At 37.7% G+C, this 20,463-nt stretch overlaps 1 protein-coding gene across 4 annotated transcripts; it reads left to right on the forward strand.

Moving 5' to 3' along the window:
- The first annotated feature begins 2,727 nt into the window (after positions 1–2,727).
- On the forward strand, positions 2,728–15,857 carry alpk3b (alpha-kinase 3b). Of its 4 annotated transcripts, none has more exons than XM_005934546.3 (14): positions 2,728–2,839; positions 3,009–3,244; positions 4,344–4,465; positions 5,777–5,894; positions 6,030–7,284; positions 8,784–10,827; positions 11,209–11,356; positions 11,469–11,596; positions 11,706–11,741; positions 11,830–12,104; positions 12,310–12,398; positions 12,508–12,725; positions 13,246–13,294; positions 13,423–15,857. In XM_005934546.3, the coding sequence occupies exons 2-14, from the start codon at positions 3,240–3,242 to the stop codon at positions 13,736–13,738; spliced, it is 4,803 nt and encodes a 1,600-aa protein (XP_005934608.2). In that variant the 5' UTR covers positions 2,728–2,839; positions 3,009–3,239; the 3' UTR covers positions 13,739–15,857. The 4 variants fall into 4 exon arrangements, with proteins under 4 accessions (XP_005934608.2, XP_014193023.1, XP_005934609.3 ...); XM_014337537.2 differs by having other exon boundaries at positions 3,009–3,178; XM_042225894.1 differs by lacking the exon at positions 2,728–2,839 and having other exon boundaries at positions 2,858–3,178.
- Positions 15,858–20,463: the final 4,606 nt, after the last annotated feature.

Consider the following 20,463-nt stretch of genomic DNA (forward strand, 5'->3'; position numbering starts at 1 on the left):
ATGGTTTTACATGACAAACTGCAGACCATCTATTCATAAACAAATGTTATAACTCTTAAATTGCAAAAAAAAAGGACATAAACAGTCATAACTATTTGTTAAAGACCAAAGGGTAACGTTCTTTGGTGGCCAAGTAAGACTAAGCTGAGGAAGAATAGTGAAGCTAATTTTTTTTTTTAAAAGAAAAATCTAATTATCTCTTTTGTTGTACCAATGACATTATAATTGGAGAAACACTGAAGGACAAGAGGAAGCTGTGAGTAAAAGGTTCATGAACACGTGCTGAAAGGTCACTATTTATTAGAAGTCCATAGAGGTGGTAAATAAATGCCACAGTGAAACTGAAGAGCTGATGGGTGTCCAATCTGCTTCAGTTTTTTTGCTCTATGTTTGTCACCATCGGGGACACACACGCACACACCCCTCTGTACACATCCTGAATGACAATGGTCCTGTTGTCGTGGGATGTCCATTACCACACAGGTTCTAATGACTGATTATAACAATTTACATTTGCCCCACAGGACCCCCCTTTTATTTCTGATAGAAGCACAATTATCTTTGCAAAAGAGATAATGGTATAAACAAAGCCAGAGGTAGTGATCTCAGAGAGCATCATTAGTAGCCCCCCTATAAATCTGCACCACTAAGCCACTACAGGATTTTGTGAAGAGCTATAAATGGCAAAACATGAGGCAATAGACATGCAATGCTAAAATCATGCACTCCACTACAGACCTCATGTGCACTGAGATTTGGAGAGAGATTAAGACCTTAACATGGGACAGGGCATAACATTCCTGGGATGTTCCAAATAGTAAGGAAAACAAACTTCTGAGAAAACCTTGGAATGGTTATTGATGTTTTAGCTGGTATCTAACCAGGTCTTTATTTTTTATGTGGATTGTAATTTTGCAGGCAGATAAACTGGTGTACTTAAGATTTTTCTCCACTTGACCAGAAGCATAAATATATGTTTCTTTTTTTTTTTATTTCCAGTTATTATATACTGGAAATTCCTCTTCCATCAGCAGGTTTCCTACATGCTTAAGGGGATACATGTTCAAACACAGTCACATGACAGAGTCTTCTGGTTTCTGTTCTGTTTCACCGCCCTGATGTGCTTTCATCACTCTGTATACACCCCAATGGAGAATATCCACAACACGCAACTGTGTTTTCCAGCCTCTCTACAGCTGACTGACGTACAGCCAAATACAAGATCCTGCAGCCTATACATGTCAGTCACCAGTGTGTGTGTGTGCGTGGTATGCTATAACTAATGGAATCCATAATGAATTGCCCAACTGTGTGTTCAATTTCCATTGCTTCCAAGAGTCTTAACATATTCCATTTAAAAATGTTCTTTTAAAATTAAATTCTTAATTTAATCTAGGTTGTTAAATCAAATCACTGCGTCACGGCCCTGGCAGGGAGCTACAAAAGAATATGACGAATGGATGGAACAGAAAAATGTAAATAGATGAAAGGAAGTCATGCAGGCATGTGTAATATGATGAGCATACGTAGTAACCCGAGAGATAATGCAGTTTGATACCTTTGAACTTGGACGAACACACTCGGGAAGCTGTAACTCATTGTAGTAGTATCAGTGCCAGTCAGTTCAAAGACAAGTTTGGGGGTTTGGAGTGTGTTTATCATGGAAGAAGTCTATATAGGTGACAAATAAAACATTTGTTAATGTCACTTATGCATCCGGTTATCAGCCTTGCAAGTTAATTTAATTTCTGCTTAATATTGAGATTGTCCCAGCATTTTGTTTTCAGACTGAGCCAAGTATTTGAATCAGTCTTGAATCCCTGAAGAATAAAACCACATTAGTCTGACTAAATAAATAAAAATTAAATGAACTTGTTCATAAATGCTCGCTCTCTCTCTCTCTCTCTCTCTTTCTCCCTCTCTCTCTCTGTTTGTGTGTGTGCAGCAAAGTGTGTGTAGATGTGTCTGTGCATCCTTGTATGAAGATTAGAGCCCATATCTCTTTGGGAGTCAGTGGGATCTGCCTATATAAGGCTGTTCTATTCCTACTGCTTTTCCTCTGGGGACACAATGCAATTGTCAGCCACTGAACAATACATGTCTGAGAACTTAGCAAACTTCACTGTCTTGAATAAACATATATATATTTAAATGGTTTTACAAGAGGTGATTCTGGGAAATACTGGGCTAAATGCTGTTGCATGCTGACTTCAAGCTGTTTTTGCTATGTTCTACTTATACTCGAGAGTTTCCTAACGCCACACTTTTTAAATAGGAAACTACGTGACCGTAAGAATGTGCTGCTCATGTTAATGCACTCAAAACTAAAGGCGTCATCCTTTTGACTGACAGGCTCAAATGATTCTTTAGCACAGCCTGTAAACACAGCTAAAAAGTTGGACAGAGGATACCCAAAGAGAAAATCTTTTTTGTCTTTGCGAAACTGCAATTCACTAATAACAGAATGAGAAAAAAAGACTTAACCATGTTTCTTTAAATTCTTTTCCTGGTATCTGGTGAACTAACAGATCTGGACATGGAAAATGTTTTGTTTTATTTTTCTTTTGTTTTTGTTTTTAAAGCATCTTCTTGATTTTTTTTTACATTTATTTCTCTACCTAAGATATATATTTGGTGAATCCATTAGAGTTTTTCCCCCCTCTTTATAAAACAGCTACAAAGATGAGTTTTGGAAAGTGTGATGTGCTCTTGTGCCTATTTGCAGGCCAACTATAAATAGTCCAGGAACCTACGCATGCTCATGTTTGATTGGAAATTGCAGTGCCTTAAGCCATTGCTGTGGGGTGTCTGTCAAAGGAAGGAATGAAACTTGTGTATGGTGAGTTAACTGTGTAAAATAGACTGCTGAATGTTGTTTATGTAGCTACTGGATAAGCACATGCAGAAGATGTAAAGTATATCTTAACCTAGCATCTCTTGTGCTGAATAATTGTGTTTTTAATATACAACATTTGTTTTTAATGTTTTACAACTTTATTGTTTTAAAGTTTAAACTCTTCTCTTGGCAACAAAACAATATCTGGTGGAAAATGACTTCATGGAGGACAACAAGACGCTCGTCTAATGGGAATGGGCGGTCTTCCAATGGGGAAGATGTCAATGGAAGCGGCCGCCTTGGTGGCTGCAGCTACCTCTCTAATGTGAGGCCAGAAAACAGGTACAGAATCCAGACTAACTCAGGGTGCTGTCCTTCCACTTGAACCATCTCTGCTGGGAACATGCAGTATGTATGATCCCAGCATGTATTTATTCTATAATATATCTATAATTCAGGGTTTTACCTAACCTGGGATGAGCATGTGTTGCATGGTGTTTTTTTGTTTGTTGTTGCCATGGACGGCAGAGTTTAAATAAACTGCTTATTAAGAGCACAATCTCAGCTATGCACCATTGGCCCCTTTTCACATCAAGCATACACGACAGCGTCTGCATGGGAAGATTTGTTTATAGCACAAGTAGGTGTTGCTCTTCAGGTCCCCTTTTTTAATTAATCTTGTGTAATATTTGATTAAACTGCTGTTCTTCTTTAAACTACTGACGCAGGACAAACCGAGTAACATTATCTGCCAGTTATCTTGCATTGTTGCTTTAGGGGAACTTTCACTCTGTCAGCCTCAGCTGAACTTTGCAGAGACCACTGATTATGTCCTTTACTTAGCATATCTAGTGTATTACCAAAGCTAAAATCAAGAATTACCAGTGATTTGTGTTCCTGATTTTAGTTACTGAATCATTAGTGAATCTAATTTTCTGTTCTCCATCTGTATTGTTTTGCTAAATGTATATATATTCACAATATCTTGTTTAGTGTTTGCTTCAAAACAATAATAGTACCAACTGTATAACATTTAGTGCCTTGTTTATTAATCATGAGTAATATTCAGTGAAGCATAATGATCTCACCTGACTGTACACTGATCTAATACTCAAGCCTTTATCATTTCATTCATATATTCATATTTCATTCATATCTTTGGACGATCACATTTTTCATGCAATGAATGTAAATATGGGCTAAATGTAAAGCTTTTTATACTGAATACTGTAGTGAAAGATCAAAGAAACATTTTATTTAAAAAAAAGTTAATTGTATTTGCCTCCAAAACTCACAACTGTTTTGGCCTTTGATTTCAGTTCTTACATTCATCATTTTACATATATTTTGACTTGGGACTTTCTTTTAAATGATATGAAAAAACTAACAAACAATCAAGCCCAATATATAAAAGATAAAAAACTCCAATAAACAAGGTTTTTTAAATGATAAAAGACATATGAATCCAAATAAGTACCATGACTGACCAACTCCATTTTCTTGTAAGGAGCACACTCTGCAGTGTGATTGCTCATTTAACTGAAGAAACACAGCCGTCCTTTGAAGCTACCCTGAAGTCAAAAGCTGTGTCCGAAAATTCAAACGTGAAGTTTTCCTGTGTGGTTAGAGGTAAGCATTGCCTACTCCATACATCTGAGCAACTGAACTGAAATATAGCACAAAGAAACAAAAATAATAATCTAAAAAAAACAATGCACTGTACGTTTTTGTGCTTATGCTGCATTTTTTTTTTTAAAAGAAGGTCAAAGACAAGAATAATACAAAGATAAACCTTTTGAACACCGACAAAGTTGGGAAACTGTCAAATTTAAGTTAAAAAGAAAATGCAATGATTTCCAAATTGCATAAACCCATGTTTTATTCACATTAAAAATAGAAAACACATTAATTGTTTAAATTGTGACATTTTACAGTTTAATGAAAAATCTTAATGTGTATTAGTTTTTCTGCTATCCCTGCGTGAGGCTGGCGACCTGTCTAGAGTATACCCCACCTCTCTCCCTCTGGTGGCTAGGATGGGCTCCAGCCCCACCGTGACCCTGACAAGGAAAAGCAAAAAAAAAAAAAAGTGGATGGGTGGTTAAATGACTCATTTTGATTTTGATGGCAGAGAAACATCTTTGAAAAGTTGGAACAGGGGCAACAAAAGAGAAGAAACTAATTAGGTTAACTCGCAAGCGGTCAAAAACATGACTGGGTATAAAAAGTTGAATAATAGAGAGGCAGTTTGTTGGCAGCAAAGATTGGGCAGAGCTTCACCAATCTGCAAAAAACAGTATCCACAAATTGTAGCACAATTTCAGACTGATTCTCATCAACATAAAATTGTTAGTTCTGTAAAAATGTCATTATCTGCAATACATAATATTATCAAAGGATTCTGAGAATCTGAAAAATATCTTTACACAAGGGGCTAGGCTGAACATCAATATTGGATTCCTGTGATCTTTAGGCCATGAAGCAGCTTTGCATGATCCAGATGTATGATCTCAGAAACACTTCCAAAAATCAACAATTGGCAGCTTGCACATCTGGGAAGTCAGCATGCTGAAAGGTATATACAGCCTTCAGACTGTATCTTTTTCAGTTTATCTCAGCAAGACAGTACTAAACTGCACACTGTATCTAACACAGCATGGCCTTGTAGTAGAAGACTCCAGCTGCTGAATTGGTCTGCCTGCAGTCCAGACTTTTCATTAATTGAAAACATTTTGCGTATTGTGAAACAAGATGCTACACAGTAGTAAACATGACCCTGTCCCAACTTTCTGAGACATATTTCTGCCATCAAAATCAAAATAAGCTAATACATGTTATGAAATATTAAAATGTCTCAGTTTAAATTATATTGTTGACCTATGGTATTCCAGTATCTATTTACAAATGATTGCAGTTTTGTTTGTTTGTTTTGTTTTCTAGGATACCCGGCCCCTCAGGTCACGTGGTATAAAGACGACATGCAGTTGGATAGATACTGTGGACTTCCTAAATATGAAATATTCCACAATGGACAAAATCATTCCCTGCATATTTACAAGTATGTATACTTGAAAATGCTGTTTGATGAGATCCACAAAGGAGATATAAAGAAAATTCAAATAATAGCTTTGCCATCTAAAATGTTTTTCCTTTCCAATAACTGCTGCTTGATGTGATATTGATTAATTTCCAGGTGCACTGTGGAGGATGCAGCTATATACCAGGCCTCAGCCATCAACAGTAAAGGTATTGTTTCTTGCTCTGGTGTTCTGGAGGTGGGTGAGATGAACGAGTTCAAAATCCACCAGCGTTACTTTGCCAAGGTCAAACAGAAGGCTGAGAGCAGACGCAGGGAAGCAGAAGGCAAAGAAAACCAGGAGCCACCACGAACCATGAGTCCCGATCGTACACAGAGGAAACGCCGCTCGACAATGGAGGCTTTTCTTAGCACACCAAGCTCAATGGAGGATGATGGTAACGAGGAGAACCATCAAGCTGTTGTTCTAGAGACAAAGCCCAGGTTACAAGGGGCCCCTGGGGAGGAGGTTAAAGAAAAGCCAGTCCCAATCCCTAATGGCACAATGTCTAGTTTATCTAAAGGAGAGCCTGTTAATAATGCTGGCAGTAAGGCTGAGAAATGTTTATATGACGCTCCCCAGAAGATTTTTACGACACACCAAACGAAAGCTCCCTTTATCAAGAAAAAGATTAAAATTTCCAACAGTGCAAAAGCTGGAAAAGCAGACGGTCTAGCAGAGAGAGTGTCTGAGGAGAGAAGGCTGAAAGATGAGCCCTCGGTCTCTGCAGCTCTGACCTGTAAAGAGTCAGTCCAGATCCAGAGGAATTCAGATGAGATTATGGAAGTAGAGATTATTTCTAGTTCATCAATTACACATTCAGAAGTGACAAACATGATAAAAGAAGATCAGAAATATGCATCAGAGGTGGCAGTGTTTCCTCAAAGGCTGTCACAGGATGAAAAGATATGTACAGAGGTAACAGTGGCTTCAAAGAAAGAGCAACTCACTGTGCCACTGTCCCCTGTTGCTTTTGCTTCTTCACGCCATCCTGGGTCAAAAACCGAAGGTGAAAATGCTGCAAAACATGAGCCAAAAATTGGATGTAATGGTACAGAAGAAAGTTTGAAAAGACAACAGCAAATACCTTACATTTCCTCAACACAGCCACTGTCAAGTGTTAGATCAACACTCCTAACCAAATTAAAAGAGGACATTCACGCAACAATCATGGATGGTGATGTAAAGACAAAGCCTTCAGTTGATGGATCTCTAGTCCACGAACACAGTGAGTCAGTGGATACACCTTGTGACAGCAGGACTGCTTTATTTCAGCATCCATGTAAACCGGCTGGACACCAGCTGTCTGAGAAGGAAACAAGCCACAGCCAAAAAAAGGGGCCTGCGTCTCAACTACCCACGCCAAGTGAGGTGAGGGAACCTTTTCACATGAGCTCATGAGTGCTTTGTGCTGCCAAAATCAGTCCCATCACTAACACAGGCATCCAAAATCTATTTACAGCTTTTACAAGTATCCCCCACTGGGTCACAAGAATTAAATGACGCACATGTTGACAGTTGCAGTAGATATACTGATGTAGTGGGTCTGATTTTGTTTTAAGTTTAAAGGTCTGAAAGTGAGATTTTCTACATTTTTAAATATAAACAATTTTATTATTCTTTGAAACATTATTACAAGAAATAAGCAGACTACCAGAAAGTTAAAGTAATGACTTTGAAGAAGCCTACACTTTGGTTTATTGAGGGATCGACACAACTCTCATGTCTTTAAATCAAAGCTTCTCTCAGTTAGTCTAACTTAGCAGAAAGACTGCGAATGAGTAAAGCAAGATTTGTAAAATGTTTTTGCACAGATCAAATAGCTGAGATGTAATATGTTATTCGGTAAGCCAACTATCCTGGCAAATGGATTTTGGTTAGCTGTTTCCTGTCAATATTTCACTGCCAGCTGCAGCTTAAAATGATGCAGAGTTGGATCAGTTATCACATCCCATTCTTTACATCCTTTTCTAGAAAACAAAAAAGTGTCATCCTTCAAAAGTTTTATCATTCCTTGCAATTGAATGAAAGTATTTGTGATAGGAACAAAATTTTTCATTTTAATTCACTGCATTAAAAAATAAATAAATGACTGGCTGGGAAACAAAGTTATCACTGGTTGTCAGTCTTTATACTGCTTACGCAATCACATCAACCTCTAATGCATAGCTGAATACTGACGGCACCTATGACTGAGACAAAACACTGAATGGCTGGAGCGGCACTTGAAATAATTTGCATTCCTTTGAGGCCAGTCTTGCGTGCAGGATAGCAACCTTCATTTTAAACAGGCCTTCCCATACCAGACTTGCAAAGAGGATAAGAGAAAGAAGCAGAAATATAGAGTAATTCTCTTGATTGTGTAGACTAAAGGCTGCTTTTTGAGGCACAGTATTGCTTAATATCCTAGACTATATTGGGTCATATTAAGGCTTATGTCATCCATGGTTCAGTTCACTAGCAGACTTTAATAACTGCCTCTCAACAAACATGCTTTTATACCATATTTATGTTTTCCTTTATTAATTATGCTTAATTGAAATCACACTTCTTTGAGGTTTTCCAGTATATTGACAAGTTGTCTACTGAATGATGAGCAATATTTCTTAACCTATTTATCAATTCAAGAATCGACTAAAACTCAACTCTTGTTTGGCGTTGGCAATGGAGCAGATTAACACACTTAAACTTTTCTCCAGTTCATAAATTTCTCTTTGTCCTAAGGTCTTCTCATTCCTTTCCCTGTTTGTTGCTGGTTACACCGTTGCTGTTGATAAAAATTGCATGTGTTTATCCATGACCAGCATAGCCAGGGATAAGGGAATATGTATTTACAGCTTGGAAAATCTGTGCTTGTATTATGTCCCAAGGTTACACAAGATCCCACAAAGATGAACAGGAATGATGCACCTGTCAGCCTTGAGCTACCACCAGACCAGTGTATGGTCAGCTCGCGACAACAAAAGACTGCAATAGAAAGGCCGACCGTGGCAGATGACATCCAGACCCCTCTTTTGCATAGTGGTTTTAAAACAGCCATTGACACAATGACACAGGACGCATGGGATCATTCCAAGGCATCAAATGAAGTTCTTTCCACAAAAGTACAGAAGTCACCCCTCAAAAGCCCTGTCAGTCGTGAGAACGCTTTAGGGTGTAATATTTCGCTCAGTATCCTGGAGAGTCAAGTTAACACAACTATAAAAGCTGTTGAAGGGACAGAAATACAACATGATGAGAAGGCAGAGCTCACTAAGTTGTTGGTTGAGAGTGACAATCCAAATGAGAAGATAGTTAAGATGGAAACTGAAACTGCTGCTGTAAATGTGACTGAACAAACGAAAACAGAAGAGAGCAAAGATGCAAGGAACAAATACACTGGAGGAATCATTGTGGATGCACCTTGCAATGAAACTGGGCAGAAAGAGCACATATCAAAAGTGGTGAAGAAATCTAGTTTAGACTTAAAACATTTGATGGAAGATATAAATGACACCTCTCCCTCGCACTTAACAAAAAGCACAGAGAACACAACCTCAGTAGAACACATCAAAGGTTTTCAAGAAATTTCAAAACCTGAAACAAAAATAATTTCTATTGCTGAACTTTTAAGATCACAAATAAAAGCTCTTGAATCAACATTGGCTAATCCAGTATCTGACATACCACCCCATTCTAACTTACTACAAAATCAGAGTGTAACAGCAAGGGCACGCCAGGAATTAGTACAAGATAACAGAACGCTGGAGGTGAAAAAGTTCATGCCTAAAAGAGAAAATAAGAAAGGCGTTGACGAGTCACCCCCCACAACCATAAAGGCAACACTTATGGAGGTTTATCATCAACTTCATAAAACAGACTACGAGCAATCTAAGACTCAAAGTGCAACATCACAGCCTCTTCAGGCTCTTTTGATGCCACCCATCTCTGCTATAGACAGTGGAACAAATAAAGTCATGGCAGGACTTCACGGAAGTGTTGAAAAATATAATGGAGGTGCCATGGATATTGGCAAGGAAATCCAACCTTCAATTCTAGTTCAGCCAGAAAATTGTTCTGTTGTTGTTTCTCAACAAACAACAGCCAAACTAAATTTTCCCTCTTTAACTTCTGAAGTCAAACTGATCAGTACACTTTCAAATCTATCTGGAACTGCCAGTCAGGAACCTGAGTCTCCACTTACAGTGACAAATAAGAAGCAAAGTATTCAAGAGGCAAATATAATAAATTCGGAGCGTACCAAAGATGAACATGTTCAAGGCAAAGACCTGCAATTCACACAAAAGTTAACTCCAGAAATTAAGCTCAGCAGCACAAATGAAAGGGATTTGACAACAGTTTCTGATCAGTGCAAAATGGAAGAGCAGTACACAAATACAAGTTCTTTGCAAAGTAATGAAAGGTTTCACTCTGAAACTGGGTCTAACACTCAAGGGAATAATCTTCCACTTATTCTCAAGGAGGTTAAGGAAGGTTTACCGTCAGACTCCACAGCCAATCAAACTGCAGAACCTAGCCCATCATTGAAGAAAAGAAACTGTGTTTCTCCCATCCCTTCTGCTACTCCACAAGAGCTGGCCTCTGGGGCTCGCCGCAAAATCCTAACACCCAAGGCCAAACCTGAAGATACCACAGAGGTCACATCAGCAACTGATAACCAGACTCTGAAAAGGGAAGCATCTACGCAGAGCAGCAAGCTTTCCACAACTGCTGTGGCCCTCTCTGTATCTCCAAGCGTGTTACGACGGTCATCTGCACTTCAGCCCACAGGTGAACAAACCTCTCTACTAGAAAGGCATTCACCCATCTTGAGCAGAAAGAAGATGGCATCAGAAACACCCAGCCAGCTGCCTGCTGAGGAGATTCAAACTGAAAGGAAACCTGAAGAGAAGGACAAGCGTAACCCATTCAAAGGTAAAAAAAAAAAAAAAAAGGCCTGAAGGTCTCATGCTTTATCAGAATTCACTCATGTGAGGCAAAGGAAATGTTTTAGTACTTTTGTATTTTACTACTTTTGAAAAGCCACTATTGCATCTTTTCTGGCCATATCAGACAAGACACCGTGAAAGGCAGCAATCCATGCTGCAGGTCATCAGAGAGATGTGATTCACAACCTCCTTATTAGAATCTAACAAAACTAGAACTTTCTCCTTTTCATGAATTCATTTTCTGTATACAGGCTGGTTCTTATAGTACCTATAACAGACCTTTGCTATTTAATTTGTATAGGAAAACCTATAAAACTGGGCACTTATGGAAAAATGTGTCTGTTTGTTTAATTTTATTTCTCTCCAGCTCCTCAAGTTATCCGTAAGATTAGGGCTGAAACTTTTGCAGATGCCTCTGGACACTTGAAACTGTGGTGCCAGTTTTTCAACGTTCTCAGTGACTCGACTATTAAATGGTACAAAAATGAGGTGGAGATTACTCAGGTTAAAAGAAAGTAAGTTCTCAGAGTGATCTTTTTGGAAATATGTTACATTCTTTCAATATGTACTGTAAGTTTAGGTCTTCTTAAACATTTTTATATTATTTCTTAATTGTATGTCTTCAAGAGCAGGGGATGAAGCCCAGGTCAATCTTGCCATTGTTCAGGCGTCTTCCAAAGATGCCGGTGTTTACGGATGCTCAATCACAAATGACTATGGGACAGACTCCACAGACATTCTGCTCAGTGCAGATAGTATGTACTGTTTTAAAATAACTTTGGAATACTAGATACTTAATTTTTTCCTTTCATTCCCTGACTGCAACATGATTACTTTTCTGTATTCTCTCTTATTATTTTGCAGTCTTGACTGGACTGTCCATACGCGAGGACCTTGGGGGTAAGATGACATTTCACATCTTAAGATAACATTTTTTTTCCTGTGCTTTTCTTTTCTAACTATCACCATTAAAAACTTGTGAATACAGTTGGGGAGGAAATCGAAATGACACCCCTAATATTCAGCAAGGGAGTGGCTGATTCTGGTGTCTGGGGCAACAAATTCTTTGGTCGCATAATGATGAAGGAATCTCATATTGGAGATGGCTGTTCTCATAAAGTCTGGAGGGCAAAAGTCATCTACGGTCTGGAGCCTGTGTTTGAGTCTGGTAACACATGTATCATTAAAGTATGCAACCCCATCGCTTATGGAGGCAAAGAGGACAGCTGTCTTATAGATGCAAACCTGGACATCATGAAGCAGGTATATAAGAACGGGCTAATGTCATAATTTATTCATGCCTTCATAAATATGTCATTCAATAAACAGCAATTCCCGTATTAAAGTGGATCAGGTGTCAATTCTGCCACCTTAATAGGATTACTATGGCACTAATCCAGTAAAGACTGAATAAATGGTGTCGGTGGAGCTGATGTTTATTGGCTATTCTCCAATGTTCTACATACAGGAATGTAAAATTCAGAACTTGGCTCGGGAATACTGTAAAATCTTTGCTGCAGAGACAAGAGTTATAGAAAACTTTGGTCCCTCTCTTGAGTGAGTACACTTTATTTTTTCTTGAAAAAGTTATAATAATTTTGTATATCTATCTATACAACAGGGACCATTAAGCATCTCCTACACCCTGACAATCTTTGTTAAACAGGGTGATTCCAGTCTATTTGATGTACCGACCAGCAAACGCTGTACCATACACCACAGTGGAGACAGATCTCACAGGAGTGTATCAGAAATTCTCTGACCTGGACTATACTGGCAGAATAGACATGAGGACTGGCTCTGAGGTGGAGCAGAAGTGCTGTACCCTGCAGCACTGGATCTTTCAGTGGACCAATGGAAATCTGCTATTCACTCGACTTGAAGGTATGGTCACACATGAAGCCAGAGTAATATTTAATAAGTAATACTTTTGTGTTTTTCCTGTACTTGCTATAATTTGGAATATGTCTGTGGTTTGGCACAGAAAATTACCAGAGGCCACCTTATCTACTTATGTCCCACCTTACCACACATCATAAGATTCACATTTAACAAGTTTGTGTTCAATTCTCCAGTATAATAAAGGTCCAGTGAGCAAATGAAGCTCAAACTGGTTGAAGAAAATATTGCTTACATACATGACCTCATAGGCTAAAATTATGCTTGCAATAATGAAAGGATATTTCAGTTTTAACATTTAAATTGAAAGAGTAGCAACAGTATTCCAGATACTTTCAGGCCCAATACGGACATTTATTTTATTTTGATATATTTTAGGTTGTGAGGTTTGGAAAATGTGCATGTTGTCTTTCACATTTCTAAAACTGCAGAGGGTATTTAAATTGTACATCTTTCAATATGACTATGTTACATGAACAAGTAATTTTGGGGTGTCATTTTGCAGGTGTTGACACTAAGATCACCGGTGTTGGAATTTCAGTCAAATCAACAGGGTCAGTATTATTTGAATTGCGTCGTTTCTGCAAATTATACTGCAAACACCTCATTTTACAGGTAATTTACATTTATAGGAATCATGTCTGTTACATTTAGCTTTGCTCTCTGTTTTGCATTGCTACAGGCATCAAGGTTTATCTATCGAAGCGAATCCCAAAGTTTTTGAACAGTTTGTCTCTCAGCACAAGTGTAACTACTTTTGTGGTCTACTTGGCCTGCGGTCACTGAAAGTTATGGACTCTTTGCTGACACCAGCAAAGCCAAAGAGCTCCAGGAGTCCCTTGCTTCAGCGCAAGATGGCTGCAGGCTCCTCCAGCCCACAGACTGGGAGGAAAGCTGCTGGTAGCCCTAGACTGTCGAGGAAGACTGAGCAAGAAGGAAGCAAGATGGCAACAAAACAGAAAGCTGCTGATGCTCCCAAAACAATGAAAATGGCATAGAATAAATATCTCTTAATGAGGCGTGAGATGTTGGATATATTCACAGCAAGCCCAGGAAGAGCTTGTGGAATGATAGAAGCCTGCTGGTACCTTATTAGAAAGTATAAATCTTACAGAGACAGGAAAAGATGTTTATTAATGATATAACTTTTTACTATTAACAGCCATCATTCCTTGCTATTTAATGTGGACTTAGGCATTTATCTAGTGTAGCAAATCCTAGGGCTAAAGCTGTTCTGTAAAGAAATGCATTAAGCTTTTGTTCTATTCATCAAATACCATAGGTTACTGATTGTGGATGCCTCTCACAGGTCAGTGTATTCATCCTATATGAATGTCAGACACTTTGGACTGAAGTGGAATTGTGTTCTATGTTGTCTATGTGTAATTCTCAACTTTACTCTTTTGTGGTCACATAAATGAAGTCAAGAAGAAAAATGGAAGCAGGATATGCATTAAGCCGATCGACCTGATCTAACACAGGGAGGTCACACTTACCTTTTACAACATTCTCAAAAAAGGTTTATTTCATATGCATTGATCATCGCAAAGAAACTGATCCTGCAGCTTTGGAAAGGCAAAGAGGTTCCTGTGTTAAAGATGTGGCTTGCAGAGCTTACAAATACTCTTCACCTTGAAAAAATAAGATATACCATGAATGGCAATGTGAAAGATTTTGAACTAATTTGGCACCCTTTACTTGCATATCTTGGGAAAATATAAATTTTTGGCAGTCGGGGGACCGGGGCTCCTAGTGGGTGTTTTTTGGGTTTTTTTTGTTTTGTTTTGTCTGTTTTGTCTTGTTTTGTTTAGAGAAAAAGGGGGCATAAGTTCTATTAATTTGCAACAACTGTGATACTTGCTTCTAATAAAAGATATTTGAAACAGGATATGCATTAAGCCAATCACGCAATGCAGGTTTTAAAGGCTGAGAGTAACCAGCCAGTTTTCTCTTTCAGGAATATCAAGCCAAATGCAGCTGTTCACGTGACACTGTTGTACAGTGGCTAACGGTGCTGTGCTTTTATATTATAACCTGACATGTTTACTTGCTACTGTAATTTGCACTGCATTTTTAGAAATTGCACATTTGAATGCAACTGGCTGCACAATAAAAGATATGATCTTGTATGTTCTGAGACTCTGTCTTAGTCCAAAATGTACCTTTTAAATTTGGAGTGTCTCTCTTACAAATGTGCCTATTATGGAGTGGGCTGACTAATAAAAGCCATCCCACTCTGTCTCAGACATCAGCTTTCACTCATTATCATATATGTATTTTACCTAGAAAGATTAGTAAGATTGTATCTCAGTGATCCTTGTTATTAATGCAGACTCTTTGAAATCTCATCAAAACATGAAGTTTCTAATTACAGCATGAGAACAGCTTAAGACAGTTTTTAAAATTCTAAATGCTTTAGCTTTATTTTTCCTACCTACAGCAGAAAATGTATACAATAATATATTTGTCTTGTCTTTCAAGTCACATTAGTGGAGCATCAGTATACAGCACATCTTGGAATGAGTAAATCATCTAACTGATGGTACAAAATCCAACATAAACAACACTTGGTGGCAAAAATGTGCATTAATGTGAAAAGAGTGTGTGCTGACATTAAATGTGTTGTAATGTCTATGATTTTGTGTTCTAATCAAATGCTGTGGCTCCTGTGAAACAGGATAGTGTTCAAATTTGGCCATTGCATGTTTAATAACACTACCGCCGAGGGGCAAATGCAATTACATTCTGTAATATCTTTGATAGGATCACACAAGCAGTGTGTGTTTACTACGTGAAAGGCTAACTTCATCACACTAATCATATTTGATTTTGTGAGTCATTGCTGATGTAAGTGGTGGCCTCGCTCATAAGTGTGAACAGTGCTGGAAAGCTAAATTCATGCAAAAAAGTGTTACTTAGTGTCACCTCTTATGTTGTCTAGTAGCACAAGAGGGTTAGAGGTTGTCACCAGAGGGGAGAGATGACAGACATTGGTGTGAATACCTGATGCTTTATGTTGTACATTTCATACTTCCTACACGCTACCATGAATGTACTGCATTACAAATTTGCCTGTAAAAGAAACCTTTCATTACAATTTTAATAAACAATATAATAGCTTGCAATTAAGTGCAGCTTTGAAATATATTTTCACTTGACACAAGTAAAATATACTTCCTTGAAGCTTATTCAACTACAGTATGTAACTAATTCATAGGTAATTTACAGCTGATATATCTTTATATCATGGAAATGAACAAAAAAGGTCTTTGATAGCCTCATAAAAACAGGTAACTATACATAAGCATGGATAATAGCAATAAAAGACTTTCCAGCAAGCTTGGGAAAAACAAACAATCTTAACAATAAGAGCAAATCTTTATTTAATGTCAAATAGAAAAAGAAACAAACCGACTGGCCCATGAGCTATACAGATTAATAAATAGCTATCATGCTCACATGACACTGAAGACGGTCTGCTTCATTCATTACTTTATTAATTTACCATGGATGAAGTGTGACTGAGGCGTGGTAACAAGATGAGGAAGACACAACACTCCTGCCACCTACTGTTAGTTCAATCACTGTGCTCTTGACAAAAACTAAGAGAGAGAAAAAACACTTTCACACTGACATTAAACTCTGTCTGTTTTAACTGGACATCTAAAGTATGTCTCTTTTAAACTTGACTAATTTTTAGGTGAATATTATGCTGTAGTGGGCCAAAATGAGAAGTGTCTTTTAGTGTTAATGTCACATTTGTTTGGGCTTAAAACTACTGAGTACATTTTTATGCTACTTGAGAGAGTTAGCATTTTTTAAATATTTTAAATAATCATATTTCTACCACAAAACTGCCACCGAATGAAAAAAATGTATTTAAAATTAATGTTGCTTAAGAATTTAATTAACATCATCTTCATTCTGACAATGCTCTATACCTCTGTACCTTTGTTCAGCATCAGAAAATGATGTGCACTAATGATATGATCCAACTGTTTCTTACAAGACATTAATAAAAAAAAGTATGGGTGAGGTGAGAAAATTACAGAGAAAAGCTGCACTGACACTGCTCTTCATGGTGCACTGAGTAGCTCTGATAAAATGCAATAAGGAGCTCGATCACTAGCCGTGAACTAAGCATTAATACTCATGACATGACACAGTAAATGAGGGAATTATTAGTCACAAACTGTAGAAATTTTACTGGCACATTTAAGCCAAAGGAAGTTCCATTTCACTTAATAGGACGTAATGTTGAGTTAATGTCAAGATCTCACACTCAGCACCCAGATCCTTAGCACATTAAACACATTTGCAGCGTTGATTTTCACACTCTGGCTTATTATGTGGCAATATATAAAACATGATGATCACAAAGGAGCTTATTTGCATTCAATACTTTCAGCAGAGAACACTGGCAGAAACCTGTGAAAGAATAAAAATGCTCTTTACAGGCTGTGCAAGGTTCAAAACAGGTTTAAAATAGAAAAACAGGATATAAGCAGAAACAGAGAGACCGCGCTCTCTTACAGAGCTGACTATTTGACTCAAATTGTTGTGGCTGACTGACCTCAATTACCATTGCTGGTTCATCATGGGTGTGACCATTTAGGTAGATTATATGAAAAGGATCACACATTCCTAAATGCCACAGACTAGCTGGCATTTGAAAAAAGTTTTATCTCCAGTTCTCCAAAAGTCGCAGGCTGCCAGTGGTCTCAGCGGCATCGCTAAGTTGACTGCCAGTGGTGAGTTATTCTACCATATCACAGGAAGCTTTTTCTGACTATGAAACAAAACAGTTCTGATACATATCTTGGGTTATTTTCTCTCACAGGAGAGCTTAAAGGCTAAATCTAAATAAAATCAATGTTGTCTACATACTGTATGTTGGAGACAAGAAAGCAGTGATGATACATAAAGCAGACAGCAACCTGTTTTGACAACAGGGAGTCAAAGGGTATGTCTACAACATCCCTGGGATATCATGTAAAAGTTTTGTAGGGATATTCGTGTCCATTGTAGAATGCAGGTGAACGGCTTCAGTAAATCAGCTAAATGTAATTTTCACAATACCAATCAGCACCCCTGCTATATTTAGTATGACTTGGAAAGAACAACCCATTACCTTATTAAAGCTGTCCTTTATTCAAAGGAGGAAGACTGCTTTAACACCAATAAACAACACACAGCAACAACAACATTCTCTGCATCATAATGTTAACCTTTAGAAGTTACAAGACTACAATTTAACTATTGTAACAGAGCGTAAAGACATGACAAACAAATTCAGTCCAATAGTCTGTTTTGATAATTTGTGCTTTTACAAAAATATAAATTCAAACAGAATTTAAGTCGCATTGGTCTTTAAGGAATAAACAAAAGCAGTTACTGTAGAGGTTACCAATTGTGAAGCCAAACAGACATTAATGAATAACTAAATTCTGTGGTGTGTGTGAACTGGACAGCTGCATTTCCTGCATTTGGAGGTTGTGCATAATAAGCACAAACCATACTATATTTGCTTTTTTTTTTTTTAAAGCTTACCTTTTATTGTAGATTTAGGCCCCCACAGTTGCATGAGATCAGCCCTGTCAATAATATGCATCAGATGACAATGTGTCACATAAATCCAATAGTGTTACTCAAACACATATCCAAATATACATAACCCTATTTGGAAAAAAGCAGAATTTAAAATGGACTTTGGAACAAATTGGGAACAAAAACACAATTAAATGGCTTTTTAATTGTGGCTCAAACACACGTGACATATATTCTACTGATCATGTTATCAGACTAAGTCAACAACCAAGCAATGTTTGTAGGTTTCACGTGTGTGTCCACTAATTATGTTATCACTTGCTCAGTCAAACGCACTTCCTCTAGGAAATTAGATGTAGTCTATGATAGAAGAAAATGGTTAATAATTACTGGTCATTTTTGTTACATTATTGCACTTTTAATTAGGAGACGCATTATTTAAAGTTGCAGTGGAAAGTCAATGCAATTACATTTGCTGTTTAATTTGCAGAATAAACTTTAGCCACCTTTAAGGCAGCAATTAATGTAATAAATTATTAGTTTAAGTGATTATTTTATGGTTGGCTGTTTAGATAATGACACTATCCCAGTCACAATAAGTACATCACAGTTTACAAGCTTTACTTCATCTGGATCACAAGTGGAAACAGGATGGCTGCTGTTTGCACTGTGAACATTTAAAGCTGCACTCAGTAATGTGAAAGTAATGACTCAGGGACTCTGATGCAATCTGGAAGGTTAGGACATCACAACTCCGTAGTGATTTTGCACTGATGAGCCAATTGTGCTGGTTTTCAAATCAAATGAGTAACAGGAAATTGCTACTAAAAAGATCCTATAAACTCAATGAGGACTACCTGTCCACAAACCAAATATCAGCCAAAGTTAGTACATAACTGATAATGTAAGCAGAGCAATTGGGGTCTAGAGCCAGGATTTGGTGAAAGAGGAAGCAGAGAACACACGCCAGTGAATATTGAAAATCAATCTTATTCCAAAGAAATAATTAACCTGCACAAATCTTCTAAGGCAGGACACTGAAAATGATTATTAACATTCAGTACTGCCATACACTATATCAGCCAAAGTATTGAGCCACCTACATATTACACCTACTAAAGGAGCTTTTCTGAGAGCCCTTTCTAAATTTTTACCCTTTTTTGCACCTACAACAGCTTCCAGTCTCTTGGGACGCCTTTCTGCAAGATTTTGAAGTGTGTTTGTGGGAATGTCTTCCTATCTAAGGAGAGCTTTTGTGAGGTCACACACTGATGTTGGACAAGAACACCTGACTTGCAATTTCCTTTCTAGTTTATCACAAAAGCGTTCAGGGTTTGAGGTTGGGGCTCTGAGCGGGCCAGTCACATTCTCCCACACCAAACTCATCCAACCTGATGCTGGGCCTAAGGGGCCCGTGTCAAACACTAGAAATACAACCCCATAGCAATATTGAATTCAATAATTAAGAAATGTGGGTATGTGGATGTGTGTGTGCAACATAAGGAAGTGGTTTAAAAAATGAACTGAAGAAGCTTCTCAGATGAGAGGTGAAACGTCTTCAAGCAACTTAAAGAAGTCCAAGCGCTTTTCTTTCCAAGCTCCTTAGACTACGAGAACTGGATGACTGAGAACCTTCACAGACATGGTTTATAAAGTGTGATGTGTTCTGATTATTGTTTTTTTTCTCCCACAGAAGATGTTTAAAATTCCTTTGGTTAACGCAAGGTGAAATCTGTCAAAATGTGAGCTGTTTGTGAAAAAGCACCAAAGCTCTGCCACACAGTTAACCAACACCCATTCCCCCCAAAAGTGAGCCTTACTTTAGAATTTTCTTTTTGGACAAAGTGTGCAAATATATTTATATATTTCCTAGACTTTTATTTTTTAACTAATTTAAAATTATATATATCTATGTATATATTTGTTATGTATATATTTCATTTTGAATTAAAAAAGAGAATGAAAAATGGATGTGTCCTTTTTTGTCCTTTTTTCAATATAGTGTCCATGTTCATTGTTTTCATTTTCAGGACATATCTTAAATTCTACAGTAAACTCCAACAGAAAACACAGCAGCCAGCTGCACGCTTGCAGACAGTGTGGTGTCCTTTTTTGGAAACCCCCCTCTGCTCGCGTCTCGTATCCTGAACTGACACCTCAACACAGCACTGTTGCG

The sequence above is a fragment of the Haplochromis burtoni genome, unplaced genomic scaffold (assembly GCF_018398535.1).
Source record: "Haplochromis burtoni strain Fernald_Lab_line unplaced genomic scaffold, NCSU_Asbu1 Contig_187, whole genome shotgun sequence".
Classification (NCBI taxonomy): Eukaryota; Metazoa; Chordata; class Actinopteri; order Cichliformes; family Cichlidae; genus Haplochromis; species Haplochromis burtoni.